Below are 21,106 nucleotides of genomic sequence, written 5' to 3'. Positions count from 1 at the left end.
TGTAGCTGGACATCACTTCCACTGCTGCGCCACCAATGTGCAGGGGAGGGGGAGGGTGCTTGTCCTTCTTAAAGTCCACCTCCATCTCCTTAGTCTTCTCCATGTTGATGCAGAGGTTGTTTGTTCTGCCCCAGGTGTTCCACCTCCTCTCTGTATTCGGACTCATTGTTGTTGGTGATTCAAACTTGACTATGTGGCAGCTGGAGTGTCTTGTTGAACAGTCGTATGTCAGCAGAATGAACAGGAGTGGGCTCAACACACAGCCCTGTGACGAGCTGGTGCTGAGGGTGATGGAAGAGGAGACGGTGTTGTGGTCTGATGTCTGTTGGTCAGGAAGTCCAGGACCCAATTCCCCAATGTGTGACTCAGTCCAAGATATATCACATGAGATATAGCTATAGATATATCACACGATGCAAAATAAATTTTGAAGCACAGCTGAATTCCTAATTGTACAATAATAAATATCACTGAAATATTTTTTTGTTGCTATGGAGTCACTGCAGCTAAGCAATAGTCTACATAATGAGACTTAAATGCACATCAAAACGCATGCATCAGATGCTTGCTCTGCGTTTGTGCCTTGAGGGTGGAAGTTACTCCTGTCATGGTTTAAGACAAGTACATTTATATCTGGGGTTGCAGTGCTTTTATCAAATGAGGAAATCTTTTTCATTTTCTTCCACTTATTCCTTTTAAGGGTCGCGGGGGGGTGGAGCCTATCCCAGCATCTACGGGCGAGAGGCGGGGTTCACCCTGGACAGGTCGCCAGTCCATCGCAGGACCAACATATATAGACAAACAACCATTCACACTAACATTCATACCTACGGTCAATTTAGAGTATCAATCAGCCTCGTCCACAATTGCATGTCTTTGGACGGTGGGAAGAAGCCGGAGTACCGGAGAGAATACAAGAGTCGGGACTAGAACCTGCAATCTTCTTGCTGTGAGGCAACAGCGCTAACCACTGCAATGACGAAATCTATGCTAAATAAAAAATTATGTTGTCATTGTTCAAAAAAATTCAACATATTAAAACATGTTTGGAAGATTAAGAACTAACTAAAAAAGGGAAGATAAAATATACAATATCACAAAATTCACTGATATGTGGCCTTATACAGTGTGCATCTGCACAATAACAAGCACTAATAGACCTCTCTTCTTCTCATCTCTGTAGCAACGGCCAGTCCAACAGTCTCTGGCCTCCTCTCTGTGTCGGGAGTCCCACTGGAAGTGCCTCCTCTTGACCCTCCTCATGTACGGCTGCTTTGCCACACTCATCTGGTGCGCTCTGTGTCGTGTCCCTGTCCTGGGGTCTTCTTCCATCCATCTCAGTGCTCCTGATGATGATGCCACCTCTGCAGCCTACTATAATGACATCCTGCACTTGGAGAGTCCATGCTCGAGTGGTTATGTCTACATACCCCTAGCCTTCCTGGCCATGCTGTACGTGGTTTACCTGGTGGAGTGTTGGCACTGCTTCTCAAAGACAGCAATGCTGGCACATGCTGAATTCCAGGTATGAATCAAATCTTGCACAGGATTTATCAATGTTGAAGAGGGCCTAATGTCTCCAAAACCCAAGAGTCTACAGCTGCAGTTTGGTCCTGCAGAAGATAAGTTACTTTCAGTCTGAGATTCTGCATTAAATGCCTGCAAAGAAAAATTCTTTTCATTTGATTTAGTCTGACATTTTCACATTTCATGAGGAAAACACATGCTAATTCACTGACCTGGGGGCTTTTGACTATCCTGTCTATTCTCATATCATGCTTTCCCCGATATCAGGGATACATGAATCTCCATAACAGCCATTATCTTAACTGCCTACACCATTTTTGAAACATGCTGTGGTGAGACACATCTAAATTAAGATATCTAAAACAGTGGCTTCAATCAAGTACCACCTCAGAAAAAACAAGCACTCCAAGTAGCACCATGATGAGCAAAGTTAAACTAGATAAGCATAGCAACTCTCTTCATCTCCAGCAGGGCTGAAAGGGTTCCACAGGGGGGCCCACTGGCTGGACAGAGTCAGTGAGGGAGGGGCCACACATTAGTCAATCAGAGGGAGGCATGAAACACATCTGCTGGAATATGTTGGTGAATCTGAACTGGTTTAACTGGATGAGCCAGTCTGGTGAATTCTGATGTCACAGTGAAAAGTTCCACTTGGTACCAATTACAGATGTACATGTATTGATGTATTGATCACTGATCAAACACTGTATTATCCTGTAAATATATGAAAATAAGTAAGTGGGCAGAATCTCTGATCAGTTCTCTCATCCAGTGTGATGGAGAAATATGTGGCATCAGCAAACAGCTGCAGCCTCTGTTGGAGTACCTTTAATAGTAGTACACATTTCGTATAGGCTCAGAACACAACCAGTACAAATCAGTCCCAGCTTCTATACAGACGCAGTGGTCTGGCACAGGCAGGGAGCCACGACTCTGAGCGCTGCTGAAATACACACATGGTTGCTGTGTGACAGACACACAGCAGGAATTTGTAGAATCAATCAGAGGAAGCGCAGGCTCTGGTTCTGCTGTGGAGGTGAGCAGAGAAGAAGAAGCCTATGCTGATCCTCAGTACAACACAGGAGGTTGAGAGTTCGGTCTGGCCTGGGAGCTACGTTAGGTTCTCTGTGTCTCTGTGTTATCACCAGGTCAGCTCTGCTTCCTTGAGCAGATGATGATGGTGATTGGTCATAGTCAGTTTAGTTTAGTTTAGGTTAGGGTTCACTGGCAGTTCAACTGTACTGAATAACTTAAGTGGACAGTTTATAAATGTGGAGCAGTGATTGGATTCAAATGGCGTGACATTACTCAAGGTGGAACATTACATTATAGGACACATGGGATTCAATGTCAGTATTGATCCGCCTAAGCGTTATTGATTTGCAGGTTTTGAAAAAAATGGAACCAGGTCCTTAATTGAACCCAGTTGAGATCCCAGCCTTTGTAATAATGTTCAGTGTTTATTTATTTTTTGGAACAGTTGACCCACAGTGGGTTACACTTGAGAACCAGTATTTTGTGAATCCCTTTTATATTATTTGTTTTACACAATATCTGGAATTGGATCAGTTCACAGGCTCTGTTCCCAGTCCAGTGTGGAGCATCTGGGATGAGAATCAGCAGCTCTGAATCTGAGGCCATGGTTCTCAGAAGGAAAATGTTGGATGGTCCTCTTCAAGTAGGCAATGAGACCTGTCCCCAGTTGAAGGACTCCAGTTATCTCAGGGTCCCGTTCTCGACTGAGGGGACTATGGAGTATGAGATGGACCAAAGAGTAGGAGCACCGGGAAGGGTCTTATGTTCGCTCTACCATACTGTTGTTACAAAAAGAGAGCTGAACCAGAAGTCAAAGCTCTCAATCTATCAGTCAGTCTTCAGTTCTACTTCCACCCAGTCACAACATCTGAGTCATGCCTGAAGAATGAGATCACAAAGACAAGTAGCAGAAATGTGTTTCCTCAGAAAAGTAGTTGCTTCGGGGTAAACTGAGAATTTCAGTCATGCATGAGAGACTCAGAGTAGAGTCTATGCTTCGTCAACCCTAACCCTGCTTTGTCAGCATCCAGTCAAGATGTCACCTGGACAACTCCCTAGGGAGGTGTCCCAGGCAGACCCCAGATCAGGTGGAGGGATTCCCTGCTGAAGCTGTACATCTGCAAACAGACATTGAATATGTCACAGTTCAGCATGAGCACCACCCACTCTCCAGCCAATCACACCTGCCTTGCTCTGCTCCACTGCAATCAGTCTCAACCACCTGCACCACATTATATTCGGCACCCTCGCCCTCTCTTTTCTGCCAGCTTGTTCTTCTGCAGTGTGCGAGACTTTCCAGCGTTCCTTTCCTGCCTGATCATCCGTTGCCGACCCCGCCAGTCTCCGACCTGCTCTTCTCGCCTGCCGTCTGGTAAACTCACCTGTCATCCGTCTCTGACCACGCATTCTGCCTCAGCTTTCCTGGCGTCTGTCTGCTCTCCTGGCTGCGACTCTTCTGCTTGGCATCGGCTCACCTCCTGTCTGCTCCCCACCGGTACCAGTCCAGTGCTTCCTGGGATTTGCCAACTTTTACGGTCGCTTTATCAGAGGATACAGCACTCTGGCAGCTCCTCTCACAGCCCTGACCTCGTCTCAAGTTCCTTTCTCTTGGACCCAAACAGCTAACCAAGCCTTTGTGTCTCTTAAGGCCAGTTTCTCCTCCGCCCCTATCCTCAATGTCCCCGACCCTGAAAGACAGTTCGTGGTGGAGGTGGACGCCTCCAACGTAGGGGTGGAGGCAGTCTTGTCTCAACGATCAGCGTCTGATCAGAAGTTACACCCCTGTGCTTTTTTTTCCTCTCGTCGCTTTTCTCCTGCGGAGCATAATTACGACATTGGGAAACGTGAGTAGTTGGCAGTCAAACTAGCCCTGGAGGAATGGCGGCACTGGCTTGAAGAGACCAAGACCCCATTCCTTGTCATGACAGATCATAAAAACCTTGAGTACATCCGCACAGCCAAGAGACTTAACCCCTGCCAAGCCTTCTGGTCCCTCTTCTTCACCCGCTTTAACTTCACCCTTTCATATTGCCCTGGTTCCCGCAACACGAAGGCTGACGCTTTGTCTCGCCAGTTCCAGAAGGATGATTCTTCCCCTGAGTGTGCCTCCATTCTGCCCTCCTCTTGCCTGGTTGCCTCCCTCACCTGGCGAATCGAGGAGCAAGTGCTTGCCTTCCTGACCGTCTGTTTGTTGTCCCTGCTTTCGGGTCAGAGGTGCTTCAGTGGGCCCATTCCACCAAGCTAACTTGTCATCCGGTTGTTCAGAGAACTAAGGAGTTCTTGCAGAGGCGTTTTTGGTGGCCCACTGTGGAAGAGAATGTCAGAGTGTTCATAAAGGCCTGTCCCATCTGTAACCAGCACAAGCCATCCCATCAAGCCCCTGCTGGTTATCTCCACCCTCTTCCCATTCCTCACCGTCCCTGGTCCCACATCTCTTTGGATTTTGTTACCGGTCTTCCCCTATCTCAAAACAACACAACCATTCTCACCATTGTAGATCCGTTCAGCAAGATGGTTCATTTCATTCCCTCCCAAAACTTCTCTCTGCCAAGGAAACAGCTGAACTTCTCAGTCTCCATGTCATACAGACCATGTTCAGACTGCTCAACTGGCTACGATCCCCTCACTTGTCTCCAACGTGACCACGGCTCTCTCCTCATCGGCACCTCCGCTCTATCAGCTGGTTCTTCAGGCTACGGGCTCCTCGCCTCCACATCGGTGACTAAAGTAAACTCCTTCCTTCCCCACACCCTGCTGCATTCTCCAAAACCTAATTCACCGCAATCTGAAGACAGAAGACACCATTCCGTTGCCATCGTTTCAATAAAAGTCATTACCAATCATTCCATATTTTTCCGTGTGTTGCACTTGGGTCCTGTCACTTCCGGTTTCAGCAGTTGAGGATGAATGGATGGAAATACTTGGAATGCCTCTCTACAACCCAGTCCAATTGAACCACAAATGACAGCCTCCAAATGTACTACTGCACAATTTTTACATGAGCACACGTGGCAACATAGTATTCCAATGTGACAATGATTTGATTTGATTATTTGTCAATTATTTGACACAGGAAGTGTATGAGCGTGTGCAGAGACTTCAGCAGGCCACACCCTGCATTTGGTGGAAGGCAATCAGCTACCACTATGTGAGGAGGACCAGACAGGTGACAAGATACCGCAATGGAGATGCATATACAACTACACAGGTGAGATGAACGAAGATAACACACATTTACTTAAGTAAGTTGTAGGGTATTTTGATTTTTTTCCTGTAGAATTATCCTAACCACTACTTAGCCAACCTTCAACACTGAAACAAAAGTGAACGTTTTACCCAGTGGGGACACTTTTCTCCCCTCTTGTGCATTCAGTACCCCAAGCTCCAGCCTACTCACTCTTCTGAATCTTTAAGCTAAACTACAAATTTATTTCTGATCTTATAAACACTGAGAATAACTGCTACGCAAATCTGTCTGTCTCCACTAGTGAAACACTGCAAGACCAGGCACTGGGGTAGGTGGGGCAAGGCAATGGCAAGGCAAGGCAATTTTGTTTGTAGAGCCCGTTTCCACAAACAGTTTGTCTCCAGGGCTTCACATGGCATCATAACAACATCCTCTGCCCTTAGACCCTCACATCGACTGAGGAAAACTCCATAGAAAACCTTTAACAGGGAAAAATCTGAGAAACCTCAGGGTGAGCAACAGAGGAGGATCCCTCACCCAGGACGGACAGACGTGCAGTAGATGTTGTTACAGACAAGAAAACAGTTTATAACACAAAATGTGGGAAACATGGAAATGTTAATAACAGCTGAAGAAGGAAGCTTCTGGTAGGGGAGGCAGGGAGAGCAAGCCAGCTTGATGGGGGACTGGATGGTAGACTGGTTCATGGAAGGGGAGGCAGGGAGAGCAAGCCAGCTTGATGGGGGACTGGATGGTAGACTGGTTCATGGAAGGGGAGGCAGGGAGAGCAAGCCAGCTTGATGGGGGACTGGATGGTAGACTGGTTCATGGGAGGGGAGCGCAGGCCGGTGTAACAGCAGGGGATTAAAAAAGGGGGGGTGGGGGGGCGATGCAGGCGGCGGTTGGAGCAGAGAGATGGAGCTCTGGTGGATCTGTGGAAACACAGAAAGACTGCGAGACACCAAGGCCAAACTACAAAGTGCAACAAGTAGTGGTAATGACAGTTCCAAAAATGTGCGGGGAGGAGAGGAGGAGAGAGGGGGAAAGGAGAGGAGAGGAGAGGAGAGGAGAGGAGAGGAGAGGAGAGGAGAGGAGAGGAGGGAAGGGCTCCATGTAACCTGATGTGTCCCCCAGCAGTCTAAGCCTATAGCAGCGTATCTATCAATGGTTCAGAGCTACCTGAACCAGTCCTGACTGAAAGCTCTGTCATACAGGAAAGTCTTAAGCCTGGACTTAAACGTAGTTAAAGTGTCTGCCTCTCTGACCCATGGAGAGAGCTGGTTCCACAGTAGAGGAACCGGTACCTGAAGGCTCTACCTCCCAGTCTGTTTTTAGAGATACTGGGAGTCACTAACAGACCTGCATTCTGGGAGTGGAGTGCTCTGGTGGAACAGGAGGGACTAATGAGTTCTTTCAGATAGGATGGAGCTTTATCATTGAGAGCCTGATGAGTCAGCAGAAGGATTTTGAAGTGGATTCTAGATCCTACAGGAAGGAGAGAAGCTATAGTGGAGGGATGTGGTCTCTCTTCTTAACTCCCATCAAAACCCTCGCTGCAGCGTTCTGGACCAGCTGGAGACTCTTTAGAAAGTTGTTGGGACATCCTGACAGGAGAGAGTTGCAGTGGTCCAGCGTAGAAGTGATAAATGCATGCACCAGTTTCTCAGCATCACTCTGGGAAAGGATGTTCCTAATCTTAGCGATACTTCGCAGATGGAAGAAGGCGGTCGTAGTCACATGCTTTATGTGGGAGCTGAAGGAAAGGTCCTGGTCAAAAATGACTCCAAGGTTCCTTCCAGTTGTACTCGGCAGCCCCATGTCTTACACCACTTCATTCTCTGAGTGTATATGAAAACAGCATCTGCGTCTATCAGCCAGTCAGCTGTGTAGCTACGCAACTGTCTATACAATTTATTTCTACCACCTAAGCAATCTTCAATCATAAAGCATAAAGCAATAAATTTGCCAACTTTTTGTAGAGGCCATAGGTTCTGTCACAAGCACCAAGTGGTTAGCAACAAGCTTTTACTGAGAGGTAAATGTCTCTGCATCTCGTCAGTCCAACAGGAGACAGATCAGCACACAAGCTGAATGTATGCTGTTTGATGGACAATAAATCTTCAAAAGTTTCCTGAGAAATTTACATATCAATATAGATGGAATCCCAATACAACCGCTGTGTATTGGTCATGTGGGGACTTCTGTCATTAATTATAAACAATTATTAAGTCAGAATTTTAGTTGCTTGGGAGGTTTCAGTGAGTCCTGCTTTGTATCTCTTAATAGGGGATTTCAGTTGGGGTTTCACACTTCTCTTTTTCTAGCATGGAACAGAGAATATCGAAATGAGAACAACTTTATTAGGGATCTAGCTTTATTCAAAAATAGAACACACTGACTTGCTAATTTAGTACAGTCAATGTGGCCAAAAAGCCTGCCATAAGTCCTCCTTCAGGTGGTTTAAAATGTCCAGAATTTATTGACACTGAGGTGTGTTGCATTATTTTAGTGGTTGTATTCAGTTTGGTTTGCTGGTACAAAGTTAAACTGAAAAGTGTTCTTACATTTTGTCCACCTCATTTATATTACTTAGACCAAGGCTTGTTGACTCCTTCACATTAAAGCAGTCTGACAACCAGCCTTATCAAAGAGCACATACTGTATCACAGGCCAGAAGCCTTTATTGTCATTGTGTAGCATACAACAAAATTGGAGTGCAACTCCCTTTGGTGCAATTTTTCAAACAAGAAGTACAACAGTAATTGAATATATATAAAAGGCTCTGAGCATAAAAAATGAGATAAATAGAAATATTTAAGAAGAAAAGATATATATATATATATATATATATATATATATATATATATATATGTATATATATAATTTATACACACACAATTGCAGCAAAATATCAGAAGTGAAAAAGCAATCGTGTGATATTTGAAATTGCACATGAAAGACCTGGAATAGATATTGTACTAGGGTGAACACTTTTATGCAGTTGAAATGTAAATGACAATTATTGCACTTTATTGTTTGCTGATTATCTATTATCAGTATGATCAAAATAAATATGTAGTGTGGCAGGTCGTTTGGTTTTGTGGTTGTTGGCTGCAGTGACAGCTCTAGGACAGAAGCTGTCTCCGAGTCTCTTTGTCCTGGCTCTGTGTGACCTGTAGCGCTGGCCCGAGTGTAGCAGGTCAAACAGGTGGTTGCTGGGGTGAACGGAGTCCTTGATGATGTTGACAGCTCTGCTGAGTTAGCAAGAGCTGGCGATGTCCTCCAGGCTGGGCAGAGAGCAGCCAGTGATTATCTGGGCTGTGCTGATGACCTCTGCTCTCCTCTCTGCTGAGCTCCTTGCATACCAGGCTGGTCCGTCACAAAGCAGGCAAAGAAGAGGTTGAGTTCCTCTTCCAGTGAGGCATCAGTCCAAGCAGTCACCTGGGTGCTGCTTCTGTAGTTTGTGGTTTATTTCCTGCCACATCTTTCTGGGGTCATTCACGGCCAAGTGGTCCTCAGTTTTCGTCTTATAGGCCGCCTTGGCCTCCCTGATGCGTAAATGAACAGTAATTCTCCAAACGCTTCAAGTTATTTGATAATGTTGAAATGTTGTGAAACACAACGTGTGTACTGTTCAAAGTCTGTTCATACTGGACAGTAACATCAACTGTAAAATTAAAATCATCTACCAAAACAGCACGACATGATTCCTGAAATTCAGCTTTGGCATTTGGTGAGAAAATATTAGCAGTAACGAAGCCTCTCGAATGCTAAAACATACATTAAAAAGTACAATTTCCCCCCAGTAACTCCAGTCCTCATTTTTTTTCTCCCTACTTTTACTTTTCTTCTCCGCCGCATCCTGTCCCTCCATCAATGTCCTGCCCCTCAACTCCTAAGGTCTATCATGAGCGGGTAAACACTCATGCCTCCAGTTCAGAGTTTGACTACGCCCGCTACGGCGTTAAAGATGTATCGAAGGAGCTGCTGGACCTTCAGCAACACCCGGCTGTTCGCCTCCGCTTCACCAAGTGTTTTAGGTTAGACATTCTTCAATTCAGTTCCTAATCTAGTTTGATGTTAAGACATGTCTTAATTAATTTTTGTGGTCATCAGCTTCTCCAGTGCACGTGCTGAAGCTGCCTACCTCACCCAGGTAAGTTGTAGTAACACATTTTAATATTTGAATTATTCAAGGTGTTAACTTCCAATTAATTGATATTTATAACATTAAAAACATGTATTGATTACAAGAGTGGCTGCTAATAAACATGGTTTATCCCTGTCCTATGTAGCGTGCACGCTTCTTCGGTGAGAATGAGGGGCTTGATGACTACATGGAGGCCAGGGAAGGAATGCACCTGAAGAATGTGGATTTCCGAGAACACATCCTGGCATTCCCAGATCCTGCTCACCAGCCGTGGTTTTCAAGGCACAGAGTGTTCTGGCTGGCCTCTGCTTTCCTCCTGTCATGGCCACTGCGGGTAGTATCAGAATATCGCACAGCTTATGTCCACTACCATGTTGAAAAGTTGTTTGGGGAGGATGAGGATACAGTTGGAGGAGGTGGGGGAGGGGCAGGTGGAGGTGTGAGACGGGATGGCAGTGAAGGTGGGACTGAGAATGGAATCCATCCAGGAGTAGTTGGGATTGGAATTGGGCTGAATGGATCAAGCTACAGAGCTATCTCTCGGGTCAACACAGTGGATATGACAGAATTGGAGTGGCACATTCGCTGTAACCAACAGATGGTCCCAAGCTACTCCGAAGCTCTCCTTATGGACTTGGACACAAGCGGGGGGACAAACCTCACCGCTTCTACACCCATCTCTGGGCCCCCAGGCACCACCCCCAACCAGGAGATCAATCGGGCTCCCCTAGCCCTGCCTGTGGTGTTCAACTCGGCCTACCTCCTCCAGAGCTGCCCCCGCTGTCGAAGGACCACATCAAGTTCCAGTCTTCCCTCCAGGCTTAGGGCCCCAATGGGAACCACAGCCCTGCTTAATGCTACTGTGGCAGGGATCAGGGCAGCAGGGCAGGGGGGTGGAGGTTTAGGAGGGAGACTTGTGCTAAGTCGCAGTGGATTCTCATTAGGCAGACTTGGAGGAGGTCGACAGAGCAGCCTATTTCATTCCCGAAGCATGGGGGGAGGGCTGGGTGGAAGTAGGGAAGATGGAGGAGGAAGTGGAGTTGGAGGAACTGGGGGGGGTGGTGGATTCCTCGGGTTAGGGTCAAGACAGGATGATGAGGAAACCAGAGGAGTGCTAGAAGGAGGAGGCGATGAAGAGGAAGAGGAGGAGGAGGAGAGAAGGGAGGACAGGAGAGAAAGGAATGAAGAGGCAGAGCAAGATAATGGAGGAGTGAGCGAAGGGAGAGAGGTTGAGAGAGATCGTCCTCCATCATATCAGGATGCTTTCTTCTTCCCAGTTCTCATTATACATGGAGAGGAGAGCTGCCATGCTGGGGATGACATGTGATGACGAGAAAACTAAACTTTAGGGGAAAGGAAGTCTGGGTAGAGGCAAAGAAGATAAGAGCATCTGAAGGAAAAGTAATGGATCACACACAACATTCAGAATAAAGACAAAAAGAAGAGACATGATGGATGAGAAGTGTTAATAACAGAAGATTGAAAGGCAGCACAGTTTTGAAATGGCAGGGAGGTTTAGAGGGAGTTAAGTGGGGAAGCAAAATCAGAGAAAAGGTGAGGACATGAGGTAAGCTTCTCAGATTGTGAAAGAGAGAATCAGGATTCTGTGGAAAAAGAGGAATGACCACTTCCAGATATATCTATGCAAGAAGAGGAGTAGGTGAGTCTAAAGATAGCAGCTTGAAGAGCAGCAGAGAGACACCAAACCAGCTGAGTGGTAGTTGCTCCTTTTTTCATGTAGAAATAGAAAAGGAAGAATCATATTTTGAAACCTAGAAATTTTAGTTTTGCTAAAATGAAAATACACTACAGGAGGATTCATGACTGCTCATTTCGACAATTACACAAGAGGACAGCATGACTAAACAGATGGATTACGACACAAAACGGTAACAATTGAGGGGGAAAATCAAAACAGTGAAAAAGAAGTCAAATTCACCAAATACGGATCATGACAGACTACAAGACCCTAAATTTTACGTTCCATTTGACAGAATTCATCGTACGAAAAAAACAAGGAAGAGAAATAATAAGTATTCCTACCCAAAACATCTATGTAGCCTACTCTAAACACCACACCGAAACCACATGAATTAGGGTCTCTCCAGTTTTCCAAAAGTAGCGTTACCACATTGTAGCCCTAAAGCATCGGAATAGCAGTAGTGGCAAAGGAGAAACATTGACTTACTTCCTGTCCCTTTTTGCTAACTTTTTATTTCAAAACTGGCTTCCTCATCACTCGATCCATTACAGAGTTGGAAATCCATTATGAGGGAAGCAACTGCTTCACCCACTCCTGGACAAACAGCTTCTCTCCTCCTTCCGTTCCAACACCTTCTCCACCCTCCACTAAACTCTTCTGATGAACACAAATACTGCTGAAAAAAAATGTGATGAAGTGCAACATCTTATTTTGCAGGCGTTGTGTTAAGTGAAAAGAGAGGTACCAAAATAGATCTGGTCCATTCATCTTCAGCAGTCCCTCCTGGTTTCCTCCTCCATCCTCTATGGCGAGCCTTTTAAACATTTATTAACTTTATTAACTTCCCCATTGACTAGCAGCCAAAGCAAAGCTTAAATTCAAGATTTCTAAAATCTCAACCAGTAGCACGTTACAACTACTTTTGTTGTTAATGTTCTTGGGGTTTCTCAACATAAGTATACAGATTGCGGAAAGCTACAACTGAATTATTACTTTAATTGTGATTCCAATTGCAAATATCCACAACTGAATCATAACTACAAATAATTATAGCGAAGGATAACTTTAATTCTCCCTCAATACAAGGGACCTGTTTTCTCATTTTGAGATAACTACATTTTAAGCACTAACTTGCGTTTTGACGTGTAGAAATGGAGGTAATGAGTATTGACCAGAGTATCATTTTCAGTGGCAACACTGCAGTTATCTCTACTTTTATTTTGAGTTATTGAAACTGAAATGCAGATGTGTCTTTCTGACTTGTCAAAAAAGGCAAAATTCTGCCGGGTCATATTGTGGTTATGACTAGTAAGAAGGGTATTTCTATGTCTGCAATAATAAATCCTCAAAGGGAAACTAGCTTCTAAATGGTGAATTGGCTTCTGCATCTCTCTCCTGCTCTTCCATTTCGGTAGACATGGGATGCACCTTACTCTCTCTGGCCCTGAATATCAGGACTGAATTACATCTTTGATACTCCCCACTTTCCCTGTTTTTATTGACCTCTCACATCAATATCTTTTAAAAGATACAAAATGAATTAGAATACTCCAATGAGTGAATTTACCCACTGCATCAAGGGGCCAAAGATGTAGACGTCATATGTGAATGGGTGTAGTTTGCTAACATTGGCAGTGAATGGTCTAAAATGACTGTGCTACCTGGATGAAACTCAAAAAAAGACAAGACCTTCCAATATCAATACTCTATAGACTGCAGTTTAGGCATGGAATATCACTTCTTGATCTTAAATGTCCAAGATATGTGAATGCATGGCATTTAAACTGTCAAGCACAGCTGACATTATTGATTTAAAAGAGTCATATGAGATCAAATCTCTTGACTTGCTTTGTATTTGTAGTGCAAATAAAAATGCAGGCATAAACCGACCCTATAAATAAACACAGCGATCAGTATTTGCGAGGCTTAGAATACTTCTGGTGCCACGAGTTGTTACCTCCTCCTCTTCAAGAGTCAACTTCAAACAAGTAACAATGAAACACGAGAGATGAGAAGCTAGAAAAATGGATGCATGTGACTTCTCAATGGCTGTGAGATACTGAAGGCTGTGAAGGAAATGTGACCTCCACTACAAAATGCAGTGCTAAAAAGCAGTGACTTATGATATTTCAGACTGATAAGGGCACAGACAAGGCTCCGTAGGGATTAATTCTCCATCCTAAATTTTCCAGTTGGTGGTGTGTTTTTTTGTTGTTGTTGTTGTTTTGTTTTTTTTTTGGGGGGGGGGGTGTTGCCAGCCCAGGAAGTAGCAATAGACACTGATAACCCTGCTGTCAGTACGAACAAAGCACACAACCTGCTACAGCAGCGAGAAAAAGTTAGATGAACACTTTTCAACCTTCCTTTAACATCAAAGTTCATTGACATGCTCTGGATGTGACACTGAAAAGCACACAAGGAACGAGGCTCGACATAAATCTGAGGAGTTTCCTGAAAATGGATCCAAAATAATGCTTCACACAAGAGATAAAAGATTCGGATAATGGACATGCTAATGGCGGTGGATACTGTAATCACAAACCTGTATCCAGGAAAGACAGAGGGCACAAATTTCTCTTCTGCTGGAAAGAAAAGTGGAGCATGACCTGGTTCATTGTGCAGGACCCACACGCCAAAACACATTCACGCTGATTCTGGATCATTGACCTTTGTTAGCTCGTGGGGACATGAATGTGAACTGCACGTGAGGAAACTCATTAAATAATTGAGGAAAACAGTCACAACTGTTTCTGACTGGGAAAAGGGACTAAAAGACAGCCACTGAAAGAGTACAAATGCTACATGTAAAGACAATTATTTTTTACAGCTATTTCATTATCATTAATGTCCTGAGAAAAGAAGCACTAAAAAGCACCAAACACACTTAATTTCATTTACAAGATCATGTTTAACTGATTGCTGAAACACTCTATTTTGTGTTATTGTAATGATGCGATCTGGTAAGCACTTGTTCGATATGTAATTTTGTGCATATATTGTAGCCACTTAACCATAGAAATCAGTAGTAGTCAGCCTCAACTCTTAATGCTTTTACATTTCTATCTTAATACTTTGCTACCAAAACAAACGTGGAAAAATAATTCTGTCTGTAATTTGCTATTTTTTGATATCATCTGCAAACTTGAGTAGACATTATTTCAGCTTAAGTGATGTCTAAAGTACCAAATGCCTTTGAAGCTGTAGAAATTTCTCATGTTTTAGGATTTATTTATTTTTTTTTTAAATTTTGAACTCTTATTTGAGGATATTTTGGGATGTTGGCGTGTCCTCAACTGCTTCAGGTGTGCCAAGACAACTTTGTACCCTCGATGTCTTACACAAACACACCGTGCACTTGCATGTTTTCTCACAGCAGCACATCATCACAGCAGCTTATTTTAAGCTTGAATGATACCACCCATAATAGCCCACACGTGCAGTCTTTACCCACAAACACACACTGACTACTACGTTGCCTTTGTGTCAACTGTTGCCAACAATGCATCTCAGGATTTCCGTTGATGCTGCATTCCTGTGCTGAAACACACTCATGACATTGACACACCAAAGCAACGGGGGGTGACAGAGAAACTGCCTGCATTCAGGTCTGTGTTACTGGTGGCAGTGTGTTGAGTGCTGGTGGAGTTAAACATTGTTATGGATGTAAATAAAGGGTGTCAATCCACCCACACGGATCATGCCAAGAAATCAATAAATAAATCTGAATAAACTGTTGCAACGTGGGTCTGAGTCCGCTAGATGGCAGCAAAGCTTCAGTTTGTGACACCACAGCTGTTTGCCATGCAAAGGGTAAACCAACAGTTTATGTGCAAGCCCCAATCAGTGATGCCATACCAAGTCTTTGGTAGCTGATTAGAAAATTTGATAAAAACTGATTATCCTAAAATGGTAAAAAAAAAAATTAAATAAAAGTCTAGGTTTAAGTCTGTGAGGGGCAATGCAATGTGCATCTAAATTTTCTGAAACTGTGACTGAATGTTGCAAAGCAGTACCACCCACGTCCCTGCTTACTGGCCGGCTGGCATCGTTGCTAAGCAGCTTTCTGAACTCATACGAGCAATGGGAGCTTCAGTCATTGATTGTTTGCAGAGATAAAAGTTATTTACATTTTGTCCATGGTCCTCCATTTCCACTCGTCATTGCTAGGGATGCACGATTATATTGGCGTGTCGGTGGTGTCGGCAGATGTTGGTTATTTTTTTTCATCGATATATCTGTACCAGTCCAGGAGCCTACAATTAAAATGCCCAGTTTTGCTCGAGTCTTGTCTATCTCATGCATTATTTGTTGTCTATGATGAGAAAGCAGTGCAGAGAAAAGGATTTATGGGCTTTTCCACATGTTGTGGAAATTTGGACATTTACGTGTGTTTTTCACTATGTTCAAAATGTGAATATCATGAATGTTTTTATTGGCCACTTGTAAATCAGTCGTAACGTATCAATCAAAAATCCAATGTCGTGCATCCCTACTCATGGCTCATTGTCTTGCTGTGTTGCTCTACATGACAAACAACAAATTAAACAGTCAAGGGTGGTTATATTTATCATCAACATTTAACGCTTTCACATTTTATGTACCCAAAGTGAGCTGTTTTCTTTCTCCTCCGTGAGACCAAACTGACTTTGTGTTCATACAAGTCTCCGATTCAAAACGCTCTGAGCAATTATGACCAATGTATCGTCGAGTCATGCCAAGTCTGTCAAACATTATAAAAAAAAAAAAAAACATGTCAACAGTTGGTTTGACATCACATGAATTCCAGCTGCATTTTCTTTTTTGAATTTCCAGGACCAACAGGTTCAGTCTGCCGTGTACACCACCAATTGTCAGGTAAAAAATACCCAAGAGCAAAGCTGAAAGTAAAATTATAGCTCCAGCCTCCTTTTACCTTGAAAACTTCAAAGTCAGTTTGTGAGCATTAGGAAATCCCCCAGAACTGAAAACAAGCCAAGATTTTTGTCTCTTTTAAGATGTCATTTTTGCTGCTCTATCAAAATGAATAGTAGCAGTTTCCACTGAGCAAACACAGCATACCTGTACTGAGCCTTTAATCTGTTTGAGACAGAATGAGCACTCTTTGTTTTGCACTAGAACAATGATGTAACAATGTAATAATGTGTGTTCAATTGTGTAGCTGATGACACAGCAGCAGCCATGTCACTGCCTTTGGGTAGTGGGCCATCATCCTGAACTTAACAAAAATTATCAAATGCTTACATAATTTTCAGGATTTCAGTTGATAAAATGAGGCTGTAACGGAACTGAATATCGTTGGGACAATAGCAGGGTTTAGTTGTAATTAAATATTTGAATTACATGTCAAAGACAGAGAAGCACACAATCTGTGTTGCCTGATAGTGGAGAATCACCTTTGGGACATACAACCACCAAATGTTCCTTGTCAAGGCAGGAACAGCTCTCGCAGCTCAATCCACAGAGGAAAGGATCACAAACCCCATAACCCAGGACATCATATTTGCTAAATATTCAATGCTGCTGGATTACTTGTGTGCCGTCAAACGAACCACAATGTAGTTGTTATGTACATGCGGCTTCTAAGGAGTCCAAACAATAATGTCACATTTGATGCATTATTGTGATACACAGTGATGTGTGACGCCAGGAATGGGCTTTCTGTTCAAGCACCATCAAGCAAAATGTCCTCAGTCTTTAAGCTAATGAATATGTAACTGATAATGAGATTGTCAATATCACACCACATGATAGCTGTTGTTACTGACCTGGCAAGACAATGTAATTATATATTTGGGGGAGGATGGGAAGGCAGTGAAGCTGGTGGCAATAACTCTGTTCACTGATGCAATCCTGGTGATGATGGCAATTTATTATCATGGAAGATACAAATAAAATCAATCTGCTTAGTATACCAGCATTTTGTCTTGTGTTGTGATGAGCTGAATCGTTTATTATATATATATATATATATATATATATATATATATATATATATATATATAAACACATACACACATATATACACACATACATATATATACACATACACACATATATATACATACATATAGAAATATACATACATAGAAATATACATACATATACATACATATATATGTATATAGTCAGAGTAGAGTGATGAAAGGGAGGGATGGTATTTCATTGGGGTCATCAGGTGGGCACCCTGCGTCATCAACGTTTCATTAATTTAAGCCCACGACGTCTCCATAGGGCTTAACAGTGTACCCAGCGTCCCAGGTACACCCCCCTCCATGCCATACCCTCCATGTCCCTTGATGGACTTTGCATGGCAGGGGCGTCCTTCTCCCTGAGCCAGGTGTAAGCCTGGCTGCATACCGTCTGCATTTATTTTTGTGTCCAGGCTATGTCACTGCGCTTTATCCAGAGCCAGTTGCTGCTTTTCTCAGCAGCACTCACTATCACTTTGATAGCCTGCTGGAGGGAGCGAAACCCCCAGTCCCATTTTTCTTAACAGACTGGTGGTGGATGTAGCAACACACCCCCTGCATTCCACCTCTACTGGAAATATGGAGGTCTTCCAGCCATTCTGGGATGCTTCTGCTGCTAGGTCAGAATATTTGCTCTTCTTCCTCTCAAAAGCCTCTTCAACCCCATCTTCCCAAGGTACTGTCAATTCGATGATATGGACCAGTTTTGCTGCTGGAGACCACAGGACCATGTCTGGCCGGAGTGGTGTTATCATTATTTCTGGGGGAAACACTAGTTTTTTATCTAGGTCCACCTCCAATTTCCAATCCCGAGCAGCCTGCAGAATGCTTGCATCCTTTGGTGTTGTCCAGTGCTCTTGAGGATGGCCAGCTGGTATGAACTGAGTGAAGTGGACTTTGTCTGATGATGTTTGCGGGAGAGCATTTATGGTAGTTCGCTTCTTTTCCAGTACTGATGCTAATTCTCTGAGAACTTGGTTGTGTCTCCAAGTATAGCGCCCTTGGGTGAGGATGGTGGTGCACCCTGCTAGGATGTGCCTTAAGGATGCTGGTGCTTGACATAGAGGACAGGTGGGATCTTCTCCATACCACAGTTTCAGATTTTGGGGGGAAGGTAGCAGTTCGTATGAGGCTCTGATGATCAAATTTAGCCTCGCTCCCTCCATCTGCCAGATGTCATGCCAGCTGAACTTTTTCTTCTCCAGACTTTCCCAGTTGGTCCATTTTCCCTGCTTGGCCATTGAAACAGCTTTAGCATGCCTCTCTGCCTCCTCTTGTCTCTGAATTTCCTCTACCACCAGCAGCCTCCTCTGCCTAGATGTTGATTTATGCCACAGAGGAGCCTTTGGGAGAAGCCCGAGACCTGCTCTCCCATGTTGGACTTGCCCAACCACATCTCTGAAATGAAGAGCCGATTTTGCACTCTGAACAGCTTCTGATGGAATCCACTTCCTTCCCGTTGCCACCCGGGGGGCTGCTGTTCGGATGACTGCATCCTCCGATTCAGTGAAGGTCATGACCAGTCTTGCTTTGGTGCATTTGAATTCTTCCACAAGACCCGTTATTGGTAGTTCCAGCTTGCCATTCCCGTACAATCCAATGGAACTTAGACATCGTGGGATTCCAAGCCACTGTTTCAACTGTGTACTTATCACCCGTTCCAGCTTTTCTACCTTGATGATGGGGATTTCGTATATAGTTAATGGCCACATGAGTCTTGGGAATATGCCAAACTGAAAACACCATACCTTTAATTTGCCTGGCAATAAGGTCTTGTTTATGCGATCCATGTATGTGATGGTATCCTTCTTTAATTGTTGAAACTGCTCGGTGTCTTTGAGGTTTACATATACATATGTATGTATATAGATATAGATAGATAGATATGTACACGCACACACACACACACACACATATATATATATATACACACTGTATAGATAGATAGAGATGTTACGTAGATGGAAGAAGGCGTCCTGGAGATTTGTTGAATGTGGGAGTTGAAGGGTCCTGGTCAAAGAGAACTCCTAGGTTCCTTACGTGGTGCTGGGGGCCAGGGTGGTGCCATCCAGGGTACCTGTCTCATCAGATCAGGTGGTCCTCAGGTGTTTGGGCCCAGCACAAGAACTTCAGTTTATCAGAGTTTAATAAAGGAAATGATGGGTCCTCCATGTTTCCTGTCCTTCAGACAGGCCTCCAGTTCAGTCAGCTGGTTTGTTCCATGTGGATCATTGATGAGTTCAGCTGTGTGTCGTCTGCATAGCAGTGAACATTAATGGAGTGTTTCCTGATCATGTGACCTAGAGGAAGCAGGTACAGGGTGAAGAGGACTGGTCCAAGCACAGAGCCTTGTGGAACACAAGAACTGATTGTAGTGGTCTCAGAGGAACCATCATTAATTAGTATCAACTGAGATGGACCTAGTAAATATGACCTGAACCAGTTTAGTGTGGTTCCTTTAATACCAGTGACAGGTTCCAGTCTCTGTAGAAGGATATGGTGGTCAATGGTATCAAAGCTGCACTGAGATCTAATCAGACCAGCACAGAGACCAGTCCCTCATCTGGTACCAGTAGGAGGTCACTGGTACCTTTGACTAGTTCTGTTTCTGTGCTAGGATGAACCTGGAACCTGACTGAATCCTCTAATCAGCTGTTGCTGTGGAGAAGTCACAGAGCTGTTTAGCAACTGCTTTCTCCAGAACCTTGGAGAGAAAAGGAAGATGTGATGTTGGTCTGTAGTTGGTAGAACTTCTGGATCCAGGCTTGTTTTTTGAGGAGGGTTTAATTCCTGCTACTTTAAAGGACTGAGGGACGGAACCAGATACCAGCGCTGCATTGATCATATCTAAGAGGGAGGGGCTAACGAGGGTAGAGAGTCTTGGAGCAGCTTAGTTGGGATGGGGTCTAGGAGACAGGAGGAGGTTTAGAGGAGGACATTATTGAACTGAGCTCATGAAGGCTGATGGGAGAAAAACTATCCAAGTGTGTGTCTGGTCCTCCAGCTGCCTCTAAGGTTCTGGGTTCTAGGTGCCATGTTGTCAGCTGATGGCAGGAGGAGAAGAAGTTTCTGTCTAATCAGGAGAATTTTGTCATTAAAGAAGTCCATGAACTCTTTGCTGCCCAGGGAAACAGGACTACTTGGTTCAGTAGAGCTGTGGTTCTCTGCCAGTCTGGCTCCAGGACTGAAGAGGAACCTGGGTTGTTCTTGTGTTCCTCTATTAGTGATGAATAACAGGTGGCTCTGGCATTGCTGAGGGCCTTCTTATACAGCCTGGGAAGGGAAGGTGATATCCATCAAGTCTGCCCTTTGTGTGACCTTAGGCACTCAAGCTGTAACAGAGGAGGTTTTGAGAACTTTGCTCACAGAGGTGGAGGAAATCCTAAAATCAAAACCCCTTGGATACCTCTCATCTGATGCTTCTGATTCTGAACCAGTCACTCCCAACCCTCTCCTCATGGGGCAGCTTGACGCAGCCCTCCCCCAGGTGATGTATGCTCATCTTGATCTTGTGGCTACCAGGAGATGGCGTCACA

At 44.2% G+C, this 21,106-nt stretch overlaps 1 protein-coding gene across 1 annotated transcript in view; it reads left to right on the top strand.

Moving 5' to 3' along the window:
* The window catches only part of LOC147238482 (transmembrane protein 151A), a 30,671-nt gene extending 13,162 nt beyond the window's left edge, over positions 1-17,509 (top strand). The window contains exons 2-6 of the mRNA XM_086197226.1: positions 1,184-1,525; positions 5,636-5,770; positions 9,650-9,789; positions 9,866-9,905; positions 10,045-17,509. Coding sequence (XP_086053352.1) covers positions 1,184-1,525; positions 5,636-5,770; positions 9,650-9,789; positions 9,866-9,905; positions 10,045-11,226 — 1,839 coding nt within the window. The 3' untranslated portion in view covers positions 11,227-17,509. The remainder of the gene's footprint in view (positions 1-1,183; positions 1,526-5,635; positions 5,771-9,649; positions 9,790-9,865; positions 9,906-10,044) is intronic.
* The last annotated feature ends 3,597 nt before the right edge of the window (positions 17,510-21,106 follow it).

Source organism: Aulostomus chinensis, chromosome 24 (genome assembly GCF_037954235.1).
Source record: "Aulostomus chinensis isolate RoL2024-O1b breed Wild chromosome 24, RoL_Achi_v1.0, whole genome shotgun sequence".
In the NCBI taxonomy this organism is placed as follows: Eukaryota; Metazoa; Chordata; class Actinopteri; order Syngnathiformes; family Aulostomidae; genus Aulostomus; species Aulostomus chinensis.
Note: the sequence above shows the minus strand (reverse complement) of the source record. Positions and strands in the feature narration are given on the sequence as shown.